We start from the raw sequence: 22,252 nt of genomic DNA on the forward strand, positions 1-22,252 counted from the left end.
TGTCAATCTTTATAATTTTAGCCATTCTAGTGGATGTAGCTGGTGGTATCTCACTGGGGTCTTAATTTGCATTCCCTGATTGCTGAGAATATTTAGCATTTATTTAAGTGCCATTCATAGATCTTTTGTCTATTATGCCATTTAATGCACAAAAAAACTCTTTGACACAGGTACTAGCATCTTATCTTCATTTTACAAATGAGGCATAAGGAAGTTAAGGATTGCTCAAGCTCATAGCACTTATCCTTGCTCTTACTGTTAATAATATATCTAACTAGGAAATAAATAAATGTTAATGAACAGTGCTTTGCCTTACTACCAGCTAAAACTTTACTCGTTTGAATAAAGCTATGACCAATTTTATTTTATTTTTGTCTTTTGGGTTTTTTTACGTTCACATTCATAAGCGTTTTCTATTTTAAATTTCATTAAAAAAATTTTTTTTATTGAAGTGTAATTGATTTACAAAGTTGTGTTAGTTTCAGGTGTACAGCAAAGTGATTCAATTATACATACATATACATACTTTTTTTTTCCAGATTCTTTTTCCTTAGAGGTTACTATAAAATATTGAGTATAGTTCCCTGTGCTATACAGTAGGCCCTTGTTGGTCATCTATTCCATACGCAGCAGTGTGTATATGTTAATCCCAAACTCCTAATTTATCCCTCTCCCACTCCTTTCTCCTTTGGTAACCATAAATTTGTTTTCTGTGTCTGTGGGTCTATTTCTGTTTTGTATATAAGTTCATTTGTATTTTTTTTTTTAAGATTCCATGTATAAGCGATATGATTCTTATCTTTCTCTGAAGCTATGACTAATTTTAGATGACTTTCTATCACATTTTTGCTTTTAGAGCCAGTAAGGCTAACTGGCTTATGTAACAACATCATAAAAACAAGCCCCCAAACTGGCATTAGGCTATTTTATTTTACAAAGAGTCCCTTAAGCAATAAAGTAGAAAACCCTAATCAAATTTCTAAAGTTTTCTTAATTCTTTTATGCAAAGATAACTGACCCTAGTTATCTCTCAGAGGGAATGGTCTATTCCCCAAAAGTAATAAACATTCAATATAAAAGAATTATTTTGTGATTTTATAGTAAAATGACTTTCTAATATTTTATTAATTACTGCAAAATACTTTACTGTTCTAATGACACCAAATAAAAGCAAGAGTGTTATAGGCAAAATTATTACCCTAAAAGACTTCTATAATTATCATTACCGCATCTGTTACATTTTAGTAAGAATACATAAAGATTACAGTAGACTATAGGCTTTAACATTGCTTTGAAAGGAAGAAAATCAACTGATTTCTTTTTGATTCAATATTGAAAAATGTTATGAGACAAGTATGATTTCAAACCACACAGTGATTGAAAATTTCAGTTAAGTCAAAATTTTACTTTCATTATATATCAAAAACAGAACATTTACATTTCTGACTGACAGAATCACCTCCACTGTGGAATACAGAAAATAATTAGAATGGTGAAATAAAAAAGAAAAAGATTTTTAAGCTGAGGGTAGGAAACTCACCTGGAATGACCTAGAGTGCTTCCTAAATATAAGATTCAACAACTCCCTAACTGAGAAGTTACCAATCCATAGAGACAGCACGACTGGTGAATAGAATTGGATTTAAAAAAGTGATTTAAAATGAGGTTATCCAACTAATTATTAAATGCCAGAAGAATGAGGTTATCCAACTGATTATTAAATGTCCGAAGAAGACACACAATGGAGCAAACAGAGGCTGAGCTTAAGTACCTTTCACACTAAGTACTCTGGGACAGGAAAAGATGAGTGAATATAGGCCCCACTTATCAGGAGCTTGCTGATTTGATTTGGGATGTCTTAATCATTCTCTTAGCCTGAATGCAATATAGAGGGATTCCTATGGCAGTTCGTACTTTCAGATGAGTAGGATAATAAACAATGTATGATTTTTCTGGCAAGACAGTTTATAACACTAATTCTTATCCTTTTGCTAAAAGATTATAGTCTCAGTTACTGTGATAAATCTTAATGTCTGTCCACTGTTACCACAAAGTCATATAAATTAAAAGTGCACATCTGTTAAACAGAGAGAAAAAAAAAAAATTACACTTGGGGACAATACCTCCTGTCTTCCCCCAGAACAAGCCAAAGATAGCGGTGTGTCCTTGGTTCTTTCTGACTGGGCTTCAATGTCTGCACCATTGTCCAGCAATATTTCCACAACACCAACATGACCAGCTGTAGCAGCCAAGATGAGCGGAGTAAAACCTGGAGTAAAATAAAGATCTTCTTAGCTAAGCAAAGAAACAGTGCTGTTGTCCATCAAAATAGGGCTACAAGTAGTATTTCGTCACAGAACACAAATAATTCAGAAGAAAAGTTAACAAAAGTAGGCCTTACCTTTCTTGTCTCTGTGCTCAATACTAGCTCCTCTCTCTAGCAATGTCTGTACCAGTTCCTCATGACCACCAGCACAGGCAAGCGTTAGCGCTGTGTCATGATTACTCTCAGTCTGTAAAAAATTGTTGATTAGCTCATTAGACAATTAAAAATGTTAACATCAATTACATAATATGTACATATACCAAATACACACACACACACACACACACATACATACACATATATACCATTCTACTATATCAAACATTTGGATAGTAACCTGTTTTTTTTTCCCCACTAATGGTCAACTTGTGATTTTTTTAAACTACAAATAATATTTGAACTTTATGGGCAATTCTTAAAGCAAGCAAGAAGAAAAAAATGTATGATTTTCAACCACATGCTATTTTCAACTACATGTTTTAAGAAATACTACTGTGGACTCACTTTCCCTTCTACCCATAAATGGAGTAGCATAGACAAGATTTATCTTCCCATCCCAAACGACAAAAAAAGACAAACTATTTGAAATGATGTTAGTTAGACAGGCAACACATGACAGTGATCACTGAGGACAGAAATGATTAACTTATTGTATAGCCTGGAGAGTTTCCAGGCTAAAGTGCAGGAAGAGGGTACCCAAATAGAGCCTGGCATTCTCCCTGCATTGAAAAGAGAGTTTGGAGAAGTGAAGGTGGCTAGAATTCATGGGGTAGACTACTGGAGAGGAAGGCACTACATACAGAGAGCACTCCAGAGATCTGCAGAGGGCTCCTCTTGAGTCTTCAGCTGAGCTCTGATCAGCATACGTGCATAAGAAAAATTACTGGAGGCCAGGGAAAGACTACCAGAAGGGACTGAACAACACCTAGAGCTTACACAGAACTGGGAATAGTTTGGTTCCCACAGCCAGAGCAGAAAGACCCTCAAAACACACAGAATATCAAGAAAAATCCTCAGCCATTAGGCCAAATTAGCTACTCTGGACCCATCTAACAAAGCTGAAAAACAAGTCTTGAAATGAAAAAATTATTTCCAAGTAACTTAACTGCATTCGAGGAACAAAGCCCCTAAAAATTTAAAGGAACAAAAAAATATAATATACAATGCATTTTGAAAGACAAACACAATTATAATTGAGACATGACACTGTTTATATACAGTTTACTTCTGACTTATGCCAGTGATAGTGACCAATAATAGATTTAACCAGTGGTCACACTCTATCATAGTATGTGGCTACCAGAAAACATAAAATTATATGAATCTTGCATTATTTTTTTATTGTATAGCTCTGTCTAAGCCATCTTCCCGCTTTCACATATTCACCTCTATTACAGCATTTATCACCAATCTTCCTTATGTTAATATTACTTATGTGTCTATCACCCTCAGGGGACTATAAATTCCTGGAAGGTAATAAACATGTCTTATTTATGTTTGCATTCTCTACCTATTAGTGATGTCTTGCCTAGGAAACAATAAAAGATAGTTAAGTTGAATGAATGACAGTAGCTGTAAGGGTCATAGAATAAAAGCTATCACTAATAAAACAAAGGATTACATAAATGAAATATATATTTACTGTGTTATATAATATTATATTTATTTCAGGTTTATAAGGAAGGAATCTGATTTCAGAGAAAAGGAGACAAAGGTCAGAGAAATAACCTACCGATGGTCACACATGCTAACAATGGGTAAAGACTGGTGTAAAAGAAACCAAGAAGATCATCGATAACAAAATGCTGCTTACCCTCTTACATCAGAGAGCAGCCCTAAGGCACAGCTGACTGAGGTGAACAGAATGCTAAGTCTATCTGTATTATGTGTTCTCTATGTTAGTATAGACAGTCAGTAGAAGAGTAATCTTTATTACAAAGAGTCAACTTTATGATAAAGTTTATGAGGTTTCTAGAAGTCTTCTAGGGGTTAAAGAGTAATTTAGGAAACTGGTGCCAATCGTAATAGAGAATGAAGAGACAAACAAAATTTGGAAAAGGTAAGCATGGAAAATTTTAGAGGATCAGTAAAATTTGGGTTTTTTCCACATTATAAAACATCAATTCAATTGACATTTATTAAGCACCTTTTATATTCAAAGTACTCTGCTAGATACTCTAGCGCTGACAAAGGTAAGTAAATACAGTCTCTGCTCACTAGGAGTTTACAGGTTACTGTACAGGGCAAATTTAGGTTGAAACTAAGAGAGAAATATGAACAATGTGAGAGTTGAAGGAAAAGATATTTAAAGCTGAAGAAGAGGGGGAGGTTAGTCAAATTCCCTGGGCAACTTAAAAGTGGGTAACTTCACTATATTTCTGCATTAAGGTGAAATTAAAGCAATTAATATTTTACAACAATCTTTTTAAGACAATAATGAAAGAATTTAAAGATTCTGAAGTGAGACTTTCACCGCCCCCCCAAATATATACTACACATTCCCAAAATGGTAAGAAATATCCTGATTTGCAATATATCAAGAAACAATTTAACTGAAGTAGGAGTTTGGGTTAAATTAACTACTGATAAGATACAGGTAGTTTTGAATTAAAGAAAACAGGTGTTTTGAATATTTCTAATCAAGGAAATGAAATGTAGGTGATGACTTTCTAGAAGGCAAAGTAATACTAAAGTTATGTTATTATATTGGTTACCAAGTCACATTCTTGGTCATATATCTAAGAGAAACCTGGAAAGGAAAAAGATGCCCAGAACTTTGTTAAGAGCTTTCCAGGTTTATATTCTAAAGAAAATTTCCATTTAGCTCACAATATCATAAAATATATCATTCTGTATTATAACATGTTATGATGATTCAGGCTTATAAAAAATGATAAAATTATATTCAATGTAAAAATATTCTGTAAATTACCAGCATGACGATTCAATTTTATAAGATAAAAAAAAAGCAAGAATCATAAGACAAATGAAATATTAAAGGAAAAGGCAGCTTTTAATGAGCTAGAATATAAGTGAAAAAAAAATCTGAACTATAAAAAAGTATATCTATTCATTTCATTTAAAGTAATTAAATAAATTACTTTGAAAACTATTAGGATTTAAAGGGCTGAATATTTTTTAGACCTCCATGGTCCCAAATATCTCATTCTCTAACCACGTTAGGGGTCATGTATAAGATTAAAAAGGATGGCACTTTAGGGCATTCAATAAAAGAGAAAAATCAGTAAGACAGTAAATAACCTATTTAAAACACTTCATATAAACAAGTCGAACGCATGCATTTTAAAGTAGAATGCTTTAATGGCAGAGTATTTCATATTACTATTATGAGTTAAATGAGTTTTTTCCTGGGCTCCTTAATTTCTCATTAAATCGTGGTGCAACTGTTTTCCATGTTGCAAAAACAGAAGAAAAGCGAAATACCAATGACATTTATACCATTAAAGGTAAAACATAATTTTACATACTCTACAATTTCAGTCTTGATATGTAGGTTAAATTTAACATCTACCTCTTTAAAAGATAATAGATACATGTTAATTATTAAAAACAGGAAAAAAAGGCAAAATTACATGAGGAGGTATTTATTTTTCTCATTTTTGAGATGTGCTAGAATAAGTTATTCCAAGTTTAAGGAAAGCCTTTAGAAATTTGAGAATAAAATGTCAAGCAGTTCAGAACTGGAACACAAGTTCAGTTCATGCCAGAACACAGGTTTTAGAACCTATGAAGAGAACAACTAATTCTTTCTCACTTTTGGCTAGCAGAGTTAATAAAAAGTTCACACTATAAAATACAGAAAATATTTAATTAATTCAGGGGATTCAGCTCTAACCTTCAACCAGATTTATTGTTTCATATAAAACCACAGTTCTTAAAAATCTATATGTGATTCCTAATTTCCATATCTAGAGTACCCAGGTATAAGTTTTATTACACCACTCAAGCAAAATAAAAAGAGATTAGAGCTATGTTATCAGAATGCATAGTAAAACAGTCCCAAATAATTACTTCAAACTATCATTTATTGATGTTTCCTAAAATAAATTTTGGTAACAGCACAGTGTGTAGTATTAATCTTAAAAGTTTTGATAGTATCCAAACTTAATTCAATAAGACCATTACATGAGAGGCGGAGAGCCTGTGGAACACAAACCAAGGGTGATTTCTAGTTATAGAACGTAAGATTTGAGGAATGTTATAAAGAATGCAAACTCTTATCGTCAGCATTCTTTAAGGGCCAGAAATTACACATACGATTCCAGCTAATCCTTGTTTAAAATATTAGTTCCCTACTATAATGATCAACTAAAGGACCATTTTTCAAGAATCATTAGCATTTAAAAAAAGAGACTTATATACTGAGGCATTAAAAAAATCACACTTCTTTTGTTCTTCCTTAAGATTTGTGGTAAATATGCTGTATGGCCAAGGAAATATGCTAAACAGATGTAAAGATTAAACACACATGACCCTTTGCTATCTAGGCAGACCCATTTTCTAGATTTTAGGCCCAGAGTCTTTTTTTTGTTTCTTTGAAAGCTGGCTCCACTAAAAAATTGGCTGTTAGGCAAGGCCTCTTTCCTTACCTGTAAAATGGTAATAGCAACAGTACCTACTTCATGGAATTGTTACAGAGATTAAGTTAAAGAAGTAAGTATCTGTAAAGAGTAAGAATGTACATGTTGGGCTTCCCTGGTGGCACAGTAGTTGAGGGTCCGCCTGCTGATGCAGGGGACACGGGTTCGTGCCGCGGTCTGGGAAGATCCCACGTGCCGCGGAGCAGCTGGGCCCGTGAGCCATGGCCGCTGAGCCTGCGTGTCCGGAGCCTGTGCTCCGCAACGGGAGAGGCCACAAGAGCGAGAGGCCCGCGTATCGCAAAAAAAAACAAAAAAAAGAATGTACATGTTAAGTTTTGTTAAATAAACAAATGGAAAATCCAATTATTAGAGGAATTTTAATCTTTCAAAATAGAGGAAGAATCTTCATCATATCACCTGTCTGTAATGGCACAGCATTGTCACACATAAACCAAAATATCCATTACGTAAAATCTCATGGAATTTGTATTGAGAATCTAGAAAAAACTTCAGGTAGATTAAGCATAAAAGAATCTTTGTATTTATCACTTTAAGTACCTTCTTGGTATCATAAAAACTAGTAAGTTAAAAAAACTAACACTGAAGGTTAAAGAAAAAATGGTGAACAATTATTTCCAAATAATTATTTTGTATTATGTGTTCCAAAACAGGAAATTTCTAACTAAGCAGTTATGGTAAACTCCATGAGAAGTATTGTAACTCATATTAGGCTAACCCAACTGAAAAGCCTCAATGTAAAGACCAGATAAAGAAGCAGATTTTTAAGGAGCCATAGTCAAATCTTTTTACATAAGTATGTCTACTACATTTAAAATGTACATCGTTTGTTCAATTAACTTTTTAAAAGTATTTATATGTAACTTCTCAGAAATTAATTTATGGTTGGTTGAGTGGTATAGTCAGATAAAATTTCATTATCACTATAATCTCAAATTCAATAAAATCATGATCATACTTGATGGAACCTTTTCTGTAGCTGATTAATTGATTTAATTTTGGCTGCACCGTGCAGCACGCGGGATCTTAGTTCCCCAACCAGAGATCAAACCTGCCCCGCTGCAGTGGAAGTGCAGAGTCTTAACCACGGGACCACCAGGGAAGTCCCTGTGGCTGTTTTATTTTAAAGCATTAAAAAAAAAAAGAAGAAACACTTTATATTTTGGTGAAGTTTTACTTTTGCTTATGGATCAATTTTTGATCTCACAAAATTAGAAAATATACTTCTGGTTAAAACATTAACAGACTCAGAGCAAAACAGGTTAGAGGAAAATAATGCAAATTCAATAAAAAGTTCAATCCAATTCTACAATGCTATCAATATGAAATGTAAACCATTGTGGTTCACCAAATGAATGTCTACTTTTTTTTATGAGACTAAAAATGAAGCCCTATAGTATGGTATTTGGAAGGGTGTCTTTGAAGTCAAACCAACCTAAGTTTGACTCCAGCCCCACCATTTCTTAGTTAAATGAAGTGATTGTAAGCCAAATGTTTAATCTCTCTCTTAGTCTAGGTTTCTTCAGCAGGAAAATGGGTGTTTAAGAGTAGCTACCTTATATGTGTAATCTGAAGATTGAATAAAGTTATTCCTTAAAGAAAGCCCCTAACTATTTTAGGTGCTCAAAAAAAAGTTAGCTCATATAAAATAAGGGAAGCAAGTAAGAACAGAAATGAAATTCCTTTTTCATAGTATTACCAAGAAACATCTTAATGAAAAGGAGGCTTTATTTCAATAGCTTAATAGTACAGGCCCTTAAGGATGCAATAATACAAACACACACACACACACACACACACACACACACACACACACTCTCTCTCTCTCTCTCTCTCTCCCCCCTCCCCCCTCCCTAAAATTGATGCTTATAAAGAAGTGATCATTTATAAAACTGCAAGTTTTATAACGTACACCACCACCCTCACACTAGTCTCTCCATCAGGCATTAATCAAAACACAAAACTAAATAAACTTCAAACATTTCTCAGTCCTGAAGAAAGCCACATACCCTTACCTCATTCAGTAGTCTTCTAAGCTAGGCTGCTTGGCATTTCTTCAGGACACAACACAAGCTACCTTCTCTTTTCCAACCTCACTTTGCTCTGACATTTCATGGTAAACTAATTCTTTTAAAAAACTTGTTTTTTAAACTTAACAGTGTTATAGAAACAGACACATAGACTTACTACATATTTCAGTCAGCAAGATCAGAATTTTCAAAGACAATATAAATGTAACTGACTATATATGCTATATAAATGGAAACCAATATGAATTTTAAGACACATCTTCTAATTTAAGTTTAGAAGAAAATACATTATCTTAAATAAGTTCTTTCTTTTTACATCCCTTTTAAAACTAAAGTTTAAGAAAAAAAGATTACTTGATGATATCAGAAACCAGATCTTCACAATAATTATCAGTAATAATCTGTATTTGGTATTTTATTTCTTTAAATGTGGATTCTAATTTATAACTGTGGCTCAGGTCTTTGCCCAGAGACAAAGCAGTCTAAGATGATTTAAATAACTGATTAATGTTTCTAATGATGATATAATTCCAGCTAAAAACTATCACTCCTGAGTTTGGAGCTTACCTGTGCATCAATATCAATGGCAGGGTAGATAGGAAGCATGGCTGAAGGAGAGATGATAGGACTTGGAGTTGGAGTCTGAGGTTGGGAAATGGAAGCAGCGATACTGTGGGTAGGAGTGTTTGACATTGCAGATGCTCTTCCACTGACTGCTGTTGAACAAAATAACTGTACTTAATGAGGATGAAACATTGTTAGGTAACAGCAAGAAATAGTTGTCAGAAAATATTTAAATATCTTTAAAAACAAAATATCTACAGGTAGACTGCCATAGCACTAATAACTCATTTTCCTGGTTATTTCTGACACTGGACAACAGACCAAAATTTAAATATATATTGAGAGTAACCCATTTGCTAAACAATAAACCATATGAAAAACAAATTCCCCTCTTATGGTATGTAATCACAAAACCTTAATTCAAAATAACCCTGAAAACAAAACTATTTTTATGAATTAAAATTAAATATATACGCAAATGGTTATCCATTATATCTTCTTAATCAGAAAAGGAATAAAAGTTAAAATAGTCAAGTTAAGAAGGAGAAAATGTGTCTTTTACCTGCCAATTTCACACCTTATTTTCTAGAACTAATGAAAGTAATATCACTGTTTGGGGACATTCGCTATTGAATATTTAAAATACTTCCTATTCTTTTATTAACTGCAGACAGGGGGTGGCCCTCAGTATGACAGCATATATATATATAAAAATTTGATCCTCACACAGAAACAGTTTCTCACATACAGAATTATTCTGAAGGGCGTAAAATGCTCACCAATCAATCTAGCAATCACACTGACTTAGGAGGACAAAATTAAAATATTAGGGTAGAAAAAAATGTATGCATGCAATCAGCCTTCAAATATAGATTACTGTTAGTTCTTCTAAGTATAATTTTGCCATGATATTATTTTCATCAAAATAAGCAAACTAAGAAGGGGCTAATTAGGTCAGTACTTGAGATGGGAGAATTCCAAAGGTGGTAGCAGTTGAGGGTACTTTATTCCCTCATCAACTCACTTCTGGAGTTGGCATGTGAACATCAATCCTTTTTCCCCCTTATTAAAAATGCTATAGCACTAGAGTCTGGGCATTAATCTTTGAATGATCAACAGTAGTGTAGATGTATGTTACCAATGTAGTTATCAACTACATGAGACAGAAAACAATCATGATTCACAACTGGATCTGAAACCAGGCAAAAGAGGTTATGCTCCTACCAAGAACAAAACTGAAATAGACCTTATCATAACAATTATAAACACAATTGTCAATTAAGAAATCTATTTTACATGAAATCCTTAGTTCAGGCACAAACATACACTATACATTATAGCAACACACATTCTAAAATTATACATTTTTAAGTCCACTTAAAAGCCAAAGGAAGAACAAAGGAGGAAACAAAACAAAACAAAACAAAACACACTATTTGAATCCTTAGGGATCCAGATCAATAGAAAAGGGCATGTATTCAACACTAACATGTTAATCATCTAATGACCTTGATATTGTTACTCCACGTTGATAGTTTTGTATGTTAAGAAAAAGATCAAGACAATTCAAATGTACACATTCTAGATATAAATTTCAAAACCATATAAAATCTATGGCTCTTAAAATGGGTTCCATATTCTCCTCTGATTAGACTGATTTTCACAAATGAAAATGCTAAACACAAAATTAGCTTAAACAGAATGAACACCAATCTGTCCAAAAAACTGAATTTTATTTCATGATACTGAACAAAAAAATCTAAGTTTATTGTTAAATGACTAAATTATAATTTACATTTCAATTTGAATAAGTTCTTTTAAAGAACATATTAGTTTTCTTATTTTTGGTCAAACTGGTTTTTCTTATCACCTCTTCTAGAAGGAGATAGGAAAAATCAATTCTCTCATTTAATTCCCTTGGGGTACCTATGATATTGGTTTACTAAAACTAAATAGCTGCCTGTCACTCATCCATTCTCTACAATTAAAAGTAACAATTGTAAATATGTAGGTACCTGAAGGAACCATGGTACAGACCAGATCTTTACGTGTGGAACTTCATTTTAGGGTCAGAGAGGGAAAACCAGATGCTCAAAGAAATTTTAACGTCAGGTAAGGAAAGAGGGAACTTGACAGCACAGCAAAGGCAAGTTGTTAAGACTGGTTAAATAGGGAACTGATTTTGGTTTGGCTAGTACAGAAACCAAGGAAGATAGAAGATTCTGACCAGCCAAGCACTAGAGAAAAAGAGACTGAATCTTATAAAAGCAGTCTAATAAATGGGGACTAAGGAATAAAGAACAGACATTATGCTGAAGGAGAGAAGGAAGACTGAGCCTAATGAAGTTGTAAGATATTAAAAAACCCAAAGAAAGAAATGGAAATGGTCATTAGTCAACTGAAATAACAATTACTACCACAGAAGAAGTTTAAAGGCTGTGGAAGTGAGTGTATATGTGTATGTTTGTGCACGTGCACATGCATGATGCAGGAATGGGTTGCAGGGAGGTAGCTGGATGTTTTTAATCCTGTTCTTTCTTCTGGCCATCTCTCCTCTCCCCATATAAATGAGAATAAACAGGTAAAGTATTTTTATAATATGACAAGTATCTGTCATATTTCCTAAGAAGTTATAAGCTTTAAAAAATAATTTTATATGAAAACACCTGGAACACATAGGGAGAATTTAATTGTTTTCGTTTGGTAAACAAATCAACAGAAAAACTACTTTACAAACCTCCGATAATTCTGATCAGCATAAAAATTATACAACTGGCAAATCATTATTGAACTATGCCCAAGAACATCAGGTAAATTCTGATAGCATATAAAAAAATTTTTAATATTCATTGGTATGGAATGTCCATTCTTCATTTAATTGAATAAATAACACTTAATTCTACACATTCTTTGGTAGTTGAATTGACATATTATAAAGAACACCATTATGATCTAGATTAATGGCCATGAAAGTAATATCAAATTTGGCATTTGGAGCTACTGTGCTTCAATTTTCATAAGATATATACTGTTTTTAAAATTACATTCCCAATTATTATAACCCACTAATGGTGATTAGTAGTAACTTTCAAATCTATAGGAAAAATGTATACTTCTTAATATAAGAAGCTTTGTAGTTCTTACTAACAATTAATAGCATTTTTTCCGATGTAGTTACTGTACCCTCTAAGATTAGCAGAGACTTTCATTCCACATACTATTGTTGAGGTGATACTAAAAGAAGACTAGGAAACTTTAGAGCAATTTCTAAGTACAAAATCTGTCTCATTAGCTGGTTTCTTAGTTTCTGAATGTTAGCTAAATATCTCAACAATATACAATTTCATTTTCTTTTATTCTTTTAAAAGATTAAAATTAAGTTATGTATAATCTCATCATAATATATAATGCTACTTAAACACAGTTTCAAAATTAGAAAAAATTCAATCATCCTTTAAGTATAGACCAAAGAATTAAAAGGGGGGAAGACAGCAGATGAAAATTACCAAAATTCACCTATTTACTCCCTTTGTTTTCCCCTGTTCCTTCTTTTTCTGTTTTTTTTCTTTACTTTTTTTTTTAAATGAAGAAAATTATTCTTTTCAGTACAGTATTCTTATGGCTTATAATTCCGTAAAATCTCATTCTACTACTTTGTTACAGAACTCACAAAAACTAAGTACCCCAAACTAGAACCATTAAAACAACCCCTAAAATATTTCTTTTTGCCAATGAATCTAATTAAAATGGAAAAAAATTTCTCTGCCTACCCATTTAAAGATATATCATTTATGATACTATCAAGGGACCACACCTGCTCATAATACAATTAGAAAGAAACTACACATGAACATTCACAGGGGATAAATCACTGACATACAGTATAATCAAACCTTATTTGGTTTGGTACTTTATTATTGTTGTAAAAGTATTTACTTTTTTTTTCTTAATATCCATCAGGTTTGAAGTCTGATCCATTAGGATATAAAGTATTTCTGTTCACAAATAAGCTTTCTGATATATCCTACTAGTTTTGCACTTCAACTTCTACCAATTTCCCGGTTTATTGGTGTGAATACAGAAGCAAAAAAGCCAAAATTTTATCAGTATTCTGAACTTAAAGAGAAAAAACAAAAACAAACAAAAAAATCAAACATCAACCTGACTACCGAAAAACCTAGATTTCCAGCCTACCCACCTAAGTCAGAAAGTTTCAGCCACTTGCATTGAATAAGCTAATCTTTAATTTGACCTGTATCCATCTGAGAACGTCTGAGATTGAACTAATATTTCTAAAGATATACATGGTTCAAGAGTCCAGAAATAGTTCTCAAGTTGGGTAACGGCAAAAAATTCTGGCACACTCTTACTCGCCTTAAGCAAATCATATTTGATACCTGCTCATAACAATATAACCCACCTGCCATGATGTCATCCAGCGTGTCATTGAGGGTCTGAGCAGGGCTGGCTACCATTAACCCTTGTTGTGTTTCTGTCAGAATTCCTTGCCCCAGCCCTGCCAACTGTGCTTGGCCCAGTACTGGCTGTCCAACTATCACTCCTTGCAGTTCTGTAAGATTTGCGATGGACCCTGGAGGCAAGGGACCTGCCGCCAGAGGCAAAGCTTGAGGCATGGCCAGAGGCTGGACTGGTGCAAAACCCATCTGAGCAGCAGTTTGCTGGGGTTCATCTTTAAGCAAAACGGGATCCACTTGCTGTAACCGTGCATAGTCTCCCTCGGAAAGCTGTTCTCCAACCCCAACAGGAGTTAGCAGTCCCAGATGTTGGCAAGACTGTTGCTGCTGCTGCTGAAGTTGAATTCTTTGAGCTTTAACCTCTAGATACTGCTTTTTTAGCTGCTGCTGAGTTTTCAGTTGTAATTCTCGTTCTACTTTCTGTAGTTCCTCCAAAATCTTTTGTTTCTTCTGAATTTGTTCCTCCCTTGTTTTGTTCAGCTCCTCGATCTTCTCCTTGGTAAGTTGGTCAGCATGAGCCAGTTCCAAGGACTGCAGCTGTGCATTCTTTTCTATGGCTTCTTTTATCCTCTGTTCCAGTTCTGTTAACTTTCCCTGAGCCTCTTCTACAATGCTCTCTGGAGACTGATTGGTGATGTAACCCTGTACATCCTGGCTGTTTGCTGGCAAATGGCTGCTGGACTTTTGTTTAGAAGCAGCTGTGTGAAAAAGAAACCCCCTCAGAAGTGCACATGAATGGCATCCTCATTACAGAGTTACTGTTGGGAGGTTTAGTGCCAACAGTTATGCACCAAGTTAATATATCCATAGAAGGTGAAAATGCACTGTTAAGGAGTTAAAAACAAATCCACCTTCTTTATCATAAATATAAAATGTATGTATTTTATGTGCATAGAGTAACCTTTGGGAAATTAATTTCAGAATTTTAAAAATATCACATGGTTAAAATTAGACAATAGAGGGATGCAAGTTTGTGATATCTAAGTGGTACAATTAAAGTAAAATCTAAGGCTATGTGTAGATAGATACCTCATCTGGTCATAAAGATGTAAAAACTTATCATAACAGAAAAATAATGCTAAATTATTAAGATGTAGGGAAAACTTAAACCTCTAAGTCAAAGTTTTTCTACATTTAATAGTCTGTGCCTTTTAAACACACACACATACACACAAAGAGTACTCAAACCACTGAGAAGTACCAGGAAATTAAAATCCAACTAAAATATATGTCTTTGTTGGGGCCTACCATCTTCAAGACTGATAAAGGTAAGATAGAAATTCACATATTCACAAAGCTACCTGGCCAGTAGAGAAATGGGATTCAGTTTCCCTGGAAGAAAAGATGCTGAACTATGACATCCACTGTATCTTCTGACAGCCAGGTGAATAAACATATCTGGCTATCGGTATAGCAATCATTTGCTTGCTATACCAACTGAAAAAGGTGCCAAGGCTCTAGATTGGTAGTGGTGATTGAAAAGAACTGGTGGAAATACTTAGTATTCTTGTTGGTAAAATAATATAGGTAGCCAAAAACCAAAAAATTAAAACCACATTGGTTCCTCAGGTAAAACTTTCTAAAAGGAAAAACTGATTAAAACTGGTAGCTGTAATCTTTTGGGACATAACTTATGAACATGCATGATGTAACTTCCACAAACCAAATATGGACCTCAGAGTTCTAGAGCAACAAACAACCATATCTGAAGTAACTTTGAATTCTTGGTTGAGAAAAGGTATTCCAGATATAAAATCTATATTAAAACCAGTTATTCTAAAATAAAATTTAATTTTGATCTAGCTTATTAATATTATGCCTCATATCACTACAGAAATTTTAGTAATTTACAAAAATGTCACCCAATTATACGCAGCCTAACATTTTAACATGAATAGAAATGACTAGTTATTAGAGGAAATCATGGATAATCAGAATTGCATCAAAGATGAGCATCTGAATTTCTACTGCTAATACTTCTGATTCCAGCACAAATTAGTGTTCTTAACTATGTTCTCTCCCAATAACATGCTTTTTTCATTGTTAAAAAAAAAAATCTTCAATTATGCCGACCTAGTAAAATTCATTTTTTGTGGAATAATAATTTTAAATGGCCAGTTTTTGGTTTTTTTTTTGCAATCTTATCATTTTTACTTGGACAACTTGTTAAGTCTTTAGAAGTATAACTGACCTTTATTCCTGATGGGAAGAGTAGTGGCAACATTGGCAGGTGGTTTGTCAGGCTCCTGAGGTGGGACAACCATGGGCAGTGCTTGAACTGGTACACGAGGAGCCTAAGACAAATGAAACTGATTATATATCTGCTTTTCCTCACCTTCCATTACATAATTTGCTTTAAATGAAGAATAAGTTACAAAGATCCATTCGAAATATTTTTTCATATGACAATCTCAGGCGACATATTTACTTAAAATGTGTTGGTATCAAATTATTTTCCATGACTTTTTTTTTTCCGGCCATGCTGCACAGCTTGCGGGATGGGATCTTAGTTCCCCGACCAAGGACTGAACCCGGGACCCAGCAGTGAAAGCGCTGAGTCCCAACCACTGGACACCAGGGAATTCCCTCCATGACATTTTTTTAATGAACTTTGAAATCAAAAGATTATTCTGGCCACAGTAAGAAAGCAAAGCAAAATCATATCAATCTAGAATCTGAATATTACATCAGAGGTTCATTAACCATATCAAGTATGTTATCTATAAAAAGAACTACATATTATAACAAAAAACAATCTAGTTTAATCTTGAACTATGACCGAAAAAGGGAAAAAGATGATATAAAATGCTTTAGTTTAGAAGCTTACCCTATTTAAATCGTGGGATGGGGGCGTTAACTGAGTGACATCTGGTGGAGGGGCTGAAAGCAAGTTATTAGGATAGTCCAAAAGATAGCAAACAACGCTTGTATGACCACCTTTTGCTGCTTCTATCAACATAGTCGAGCCATCCTAAAAGAGTGAATATGGAAGGGGAAAAAAATTTCTTTTAAAGTTAATTTACAGAAACATTAAGGAAGATATAGCCAACAGGCCCCAGACACATTAAAGTTTTAGGTTTAGTAAAGAACACTCTTCTCTAAAAACAGAAGAAAATGAACACATTTAGAATGCCAATACAAGTGGAACTTATAGATAATCATTTGTTATGCTCAAGAGTGAAAATTAATTCACAATGCTACCTGAAACATTTGAGTTACATACTTTTAAACGGTGAGTAGGATCTGCCCCATGAGCCAAAAGTAGTTCCACCACTGCCAGATGACCCCCTGCACAAGCCAGGGACAGTACAGTATGGTCATTGTTAGCTGTGGTTCTATTCACATTTGCTCCTAAAACAGACAAGGCATGAAAAATCATGTTAATAGAGTGTTGTTTCTTAAATTATGGTAAACTTCAAAATCGAAGAGTAGAGAGAACAGTATAATGAAGCCCCACATACCCATTACCCAGCTTCAATGATTATAAATATGGCCAATCTCATTTCACATATACCCACATCCATTCTCCTCTCCCATCTTGAATTATTCTAAAACAAATCCCAGACAAACATGATATAATTTCATCCATAAATGTTTCAGTATGAACCATTAAAAGATAATGATAAAAGTATATATTATTCCTAATATAATCACTGTTTTAAAAAAGTAAAATATAAAATTTTATCTACATTTTAATATCTTCAGTGGGAAAGATGACTAAAAACCAAGAAAAAATAAACCACACTGCCCTCTATGGGCCAAATATGGAAGGAATTAACAAAAAATAGTAAGTAATAATAGTATAATCTTTTTTCATTGGGAAATATCTGAGAATGAAAACAGGTATATTTTCCCCTTAATATGAATTCATCCCTGATTTGGAGCACTGTGCTATGCATGTGGGAAATGGAAATAAAATACCAGGAAGAAACTGGAATCAAACTCATTAAAATTAAAGAAGAGAGGAGATAATAACTGAAAATAATTTCATTCTTCAGAATACTATGTCTTATTTATAAACATATAACACAAGGAAGTGTTCAAATTGCCTAAAATACTTTGACCAGTAAGTTATTTCTGATTTATTTTCTTTACCTACAAACGATTTCAAACTTTAGGCTACCTTTGTTATTAAGGATTTTGGTATTCAAAGTAGAATAAATGACCATGAATGAAAATGCATTTTTGGCATGTTTGTTCCATTTCAATTTTGATTTTTTGGGGGGGTGCTATATTTATGACCACCTCTCTATATTTTACAAAGAAGGAAACTTAGGCCCAAGGAAATATAAAGAAGAAAAGTGACTTGCCTTCAAATTAATCAGTGGCAGAAACAACATAAAAATCCAGGTTTTGAGATATATTATTACATAAACAGAAAAGACTTCAAGGTATCTAAACCCTCAAAGTTTTTTACACAGAGAAATTTTTCTGTATTGAAATGTTTTTTAACAAGGGTGGTATTCGGTATCAGAACTCTTCACAGTTTGGAATGGTTCTATGTGTTGCAGGATGTTTATCAACTACCCACTCACAAAAATCTCAGTAGCATCCCTCCACCATTTGACACCTCCAAAATGTTCTTTACCTGTAAATCTCTTAATACCCAAGGGCAGGGGATAGATACCTGTGGAAAAAAATTACTGCCTTACACAAACCTACCTTTACTAATTAGGAACTGAACGGTACAAACATGACCAGCTCTTGCAGCTTTCATTAAAGGAGTTCTTCCACCTTCAGATTCATGCTCCTGTTTAAAAACCACAGACTTACTTGATATTTAATTTCTAATGAACAATTATTCCCTTTCATGAAAATCAAACGGAAGAGAACTGAACTAATTTCAGAATCTAAATATATTAAATAACATGCTTTGAAGTAAATCTAGGAATACATTCTTTAATTTAAACAATCTCAAATTAGAAACATGTTCTATGGAAATATAGATAAATTAAGAACTGGGGTTATATTCATGTGATTGTTACACCCTCATCTAAATCCATCTGGGTAATTTTTCCTTCTCTCTACAAAAAGGACTGTGGAACTTGAACAATGAATGGCACTCTAGCACAGCCCTCTCCAAACAATCAACATTATCAACATTATCCTAATCCACTGCAAGTGATTTTCTTTTCATAAGTTTGTATCCTACGTGTATGAATTTCTCTAAGTATATCACTCTCTGTCTTTACAGACTTCCCATTATCTCTATTTTACCTTACATAAAAATAACAAGGCTAGTGATATTTAATACCATCAATTATAAGATATTACTAGAGATTTCTGGATTTCAAAAGGATGGAGAACCAGCTGCATTTTTGCAATTCAGAATATCAGCATAGGAAAAATTTTCAGATCTTACAGTATAAAGGTTTGAGAAAAAAACACCTTTTATAAAGCATTTTACATGCCAATATTTTTTACACTTACATCGGATGATTCTTCTCCGAATCATACACTAAGTTGTTTTCATTGCAATTAACTAAGCAAGATTACATTGCTGTATGTTTCACAGTCACTGTAGTAAACACTGGAAATTTAGTTCCTAAGCTGAAGAAGCTCAAAACCTAATAAGAAGAATATACGCATGACTAGCTAGAATATAACGTGCGTCATAAGTTCTCCAAGAGTTGTACCAACACAGACATAGCTGAAGGAGGCCACAATAGTAATCTAATTTAACCCTCTCCTTTCATAAATGAGGAAAGAGAAGTTAAGTAAAGTTTAAGTTAAGAAATCAGTTAATTGAGGAGCCTGTTTCTGCCTGCATGTGAGTTTCTGTCATAAACTATGAACTTCTACAGGAAAACACATTTGCTTATTAATCTCAGCCCCATGAACACACGGGTGCTTATGTTTTAACTAAAACCTACCTTTCTTACTCCCTCACAGGCTAAACCGGAAGAATGACTATTTTCCCCACACACAATTGCTTTTTTCTTCCCTACATCTCAGGCTGTACTCATACTATTTCTTCCAACTGGAGTATCTCTTTTGTAACAACAGCGCAGTATCTACCTTTCTAAACCCTACCCAGCCCCAAACATAACATCTCAGATGACGTCTTCACCTCTTCTAAGCTTTTTTACTGTCTGTCCTTTCCCTATGACATCTCTTTGTAATCTACCTTAAAATGACCTCAGTAGGGACTTCCCTGGTGGCGCAGTGGTTAAGAATCCGCCTGCCAATGCAGGGGACACGGGTTCGAGCCCTGGTCCAGGAAGACCCCACATGCCATGGAGCAGCTAAGCCCGTGCACCACAACTGAGCCTGAGTGCCACAACTACTGAAGCCCACGCACCTAGAGCCTGTGCTCAGCAACAAGAGAAGCCACTGCAATGAGAAGACTGCGCACCACAACGAAGAGTAACCCCCGCTCGCCGCAACTAGAGAAAGCCTGTGCGCAGCAACGAAGACCCAATGCAGCCCAAAATAAATAAATAAATATTTTAAAAAATGACCTCAGTATTTCATCCTTCTCACTAAATAAAAAGTTATTTGAGGGAAAATATTATTTACTGAATACTTATCTTTTTAACTCCTTTACTTAATAATGCTTTGATGGTATAGGTACAATTTATTTCCTAAACTACAGTGAAATGCCTCTAAGCCATATTTGCCTTTTTATGACAGATCAGAAAAGCTTCTAAAAATAGCTAAGTACTTAAGAGAAGATCTGTATTAATTATTATGATTAATTATTAACATATCAAACACAAAATTTTCCCTTTTTTGTAGGGGAAAAGGGGTAGTAGACTGGATAGTCCTGCTAACTAGGAAAATAAGAATGGACACCAAACAGCATAGGAAAAAAATATGACTAAATGAGATAAAGAATGGCAAAAAGGCCAACATAAAATCAGAAGTAAAGAAACACCTTTTGTCTATAATCTCCTTTCAATTAATTTCTTGTCTTAGCTTTAAATATTAAGATTTAGAAAGTGACATAGCTTACCAGATCTGCTCCTGCCTGAAGTAAGACATCGGCTACATCGGTATGACCATTTTCACAGGCATATGTTAGTGCTGTATCCCCTGTTGCTGTTGTTGCATGAACATTAGCTCCTGCAGTAGTGTTAGATACACAGCCTTAATAAAAGAATCATAAGACACAAATGTGGATACTGAAATTTCTTCTAGATAAGCCATATCTCCTCAAATTAGACAAAACAGCCTTATCCATTTCTAGAAATAGAGAATACTGTCAGCATCTTTAAAAGCAAAAAAGAAAAAAAATTAGAAATAGATTACTGCTTAAAATTAAAACTGCAGATATTTCAAACAGCAATAAGGTAAATTATTTATTCAAAATACACTAAAAAATGTATCACATTATTTTTCTATACACATTCAGTGCATCATACATCAAAAAAAAGCTATTTGCATTGCAATATTTTTACTTAAATAAATCATGTAAAAAAACTCCCAAATGCAAAAATGCCTACCTGCAGCTAATAAGTATTTAACTAACTCCAAATGACCCTCTTGAGCAGCTTCCATTAAAGGGGTAGAACACCCTAGTTCTATATCAGCTCCTGCCTTAATTAGAAAGTCTGCCACTTCCAGAAAGCCTCCACAGCAAGCCAAAGTCAAGGCAGTTTCTTGAGTTTCTTCTGTCTGTGCATTGATATTTGCTCCTAAAATAAAGATTCTAATTATTTAAAGAAAGTCATTAACTTATTCCAGAGATAAGCAAAACATTATTATTTCCTAGTAAACTATACTTCAAAAATGAACATTTATATTAATTTACTAAATGATGAAGTACCTCTCCCCTATTCTAGGAGGCAGTTAAAAATAAAGAAAACTATCAAAACCACATCCACTAGTCCATATTTGACGTACACTGCTGGAATAAGATTTATTCAGCTAGAAGGTACAAGTCATGTGATTTAAGGCCTTAGAAAATAAACCACATCCCCTAGTTATAAAGGTTCAAAATAATGATGATAAAGATGTTGATGAAAATAATAATAGATAATATTCAATATGCTGTTATTTGTCAGGTAATATTTAAAGCATTTTACATATTATTGTTAGCTCCATTTTTACAGCTAAGGAAATTGAGATTAACTAACTTGCCCAAGGTCACAACAACATTATCATCATCACTACAACCACCATCACCACAGTTAACACTTAACAGACACTATATGACAAACAGTGTTCTAAAAGCTTTAAACACATCTATAAATTCCCACAACAACCCTACAGACAACAAAATTGAGGCACAGAAGG

The 22,252-nt window shown here is 33.8% G+C and overlaps 1 protein-coding gene across 10 annotated transcripts in view; it reads right to left on the reverse strand.

Annotated features, from left to right (window-relative positions):
* ANKRD17 (ankyrin repeat domain 17) overlaps nt 1-22,252 on the reverse strand; it is a 161,769-nt gene that overhangs the window by 48,864 nt on the left and 90,653 nt on the right. For 4 of the 10 annotated variants that reach the window (XM_030877835.3, XM_030877830.3, XM_030877836.2 and 1 more), the window contains exons 9-18: nt 21,460-21,651; nt 20,970-21,103; nt 18,677-18,764; nt 17,238-17,365; nt 16,842-16,985; nt 16,206-16,308; nt 13,960-14,712; nt 9,543-9,691; nt 2,402-2,513; nt 2,124-2,269 (exon numbers count right to left, since the gene is read on the reverse strand). In XM_030877835.3, coding sequence (XP_030733695.1) covers nt 2,124-2,269; nt 2,402-2,513; nt 9,543-9,691; nt 13,960-14,712; nt 16,206-16,308; nt 16,842-16,985; nt 17,238-17,365; nt 18,677-18,764; nt 20,970-21,103; nt 21,460-21,651 — 1,949 coding nt within the window. The remainder of the gene's footprint in view (nt 1-2,123; nt 2,270-2,401; nt 2,514-9,542; nt 9,692-13,959; nt 14,713-16,205; nt 16,309-16,841; nt 16,986-17,237; nt 17,366-18,676; nt 18,765-20,969; nt 21,104-21,459; nt 21,652-22,252) is intronic. The other 6 variants (XM_030877833.3, XM_030877832.3, XM_030877831.3 and 3 more) reach the window with 6 other exon arrangements.

This window comes from Globicephala melas, chromosome 5, assembly GCF_963455315.2.
Source record: "Globicephala melas chromosome 5, mGloMel1.2, whole genome shotgun sequence".
Taxonomy (NCBI): domain Eukaryota; kingdom Metazoa; phylum Chordata; class Mammalia; order Artiodactyla; family Delphinidae; genus Globicephala; species Globicephala melas.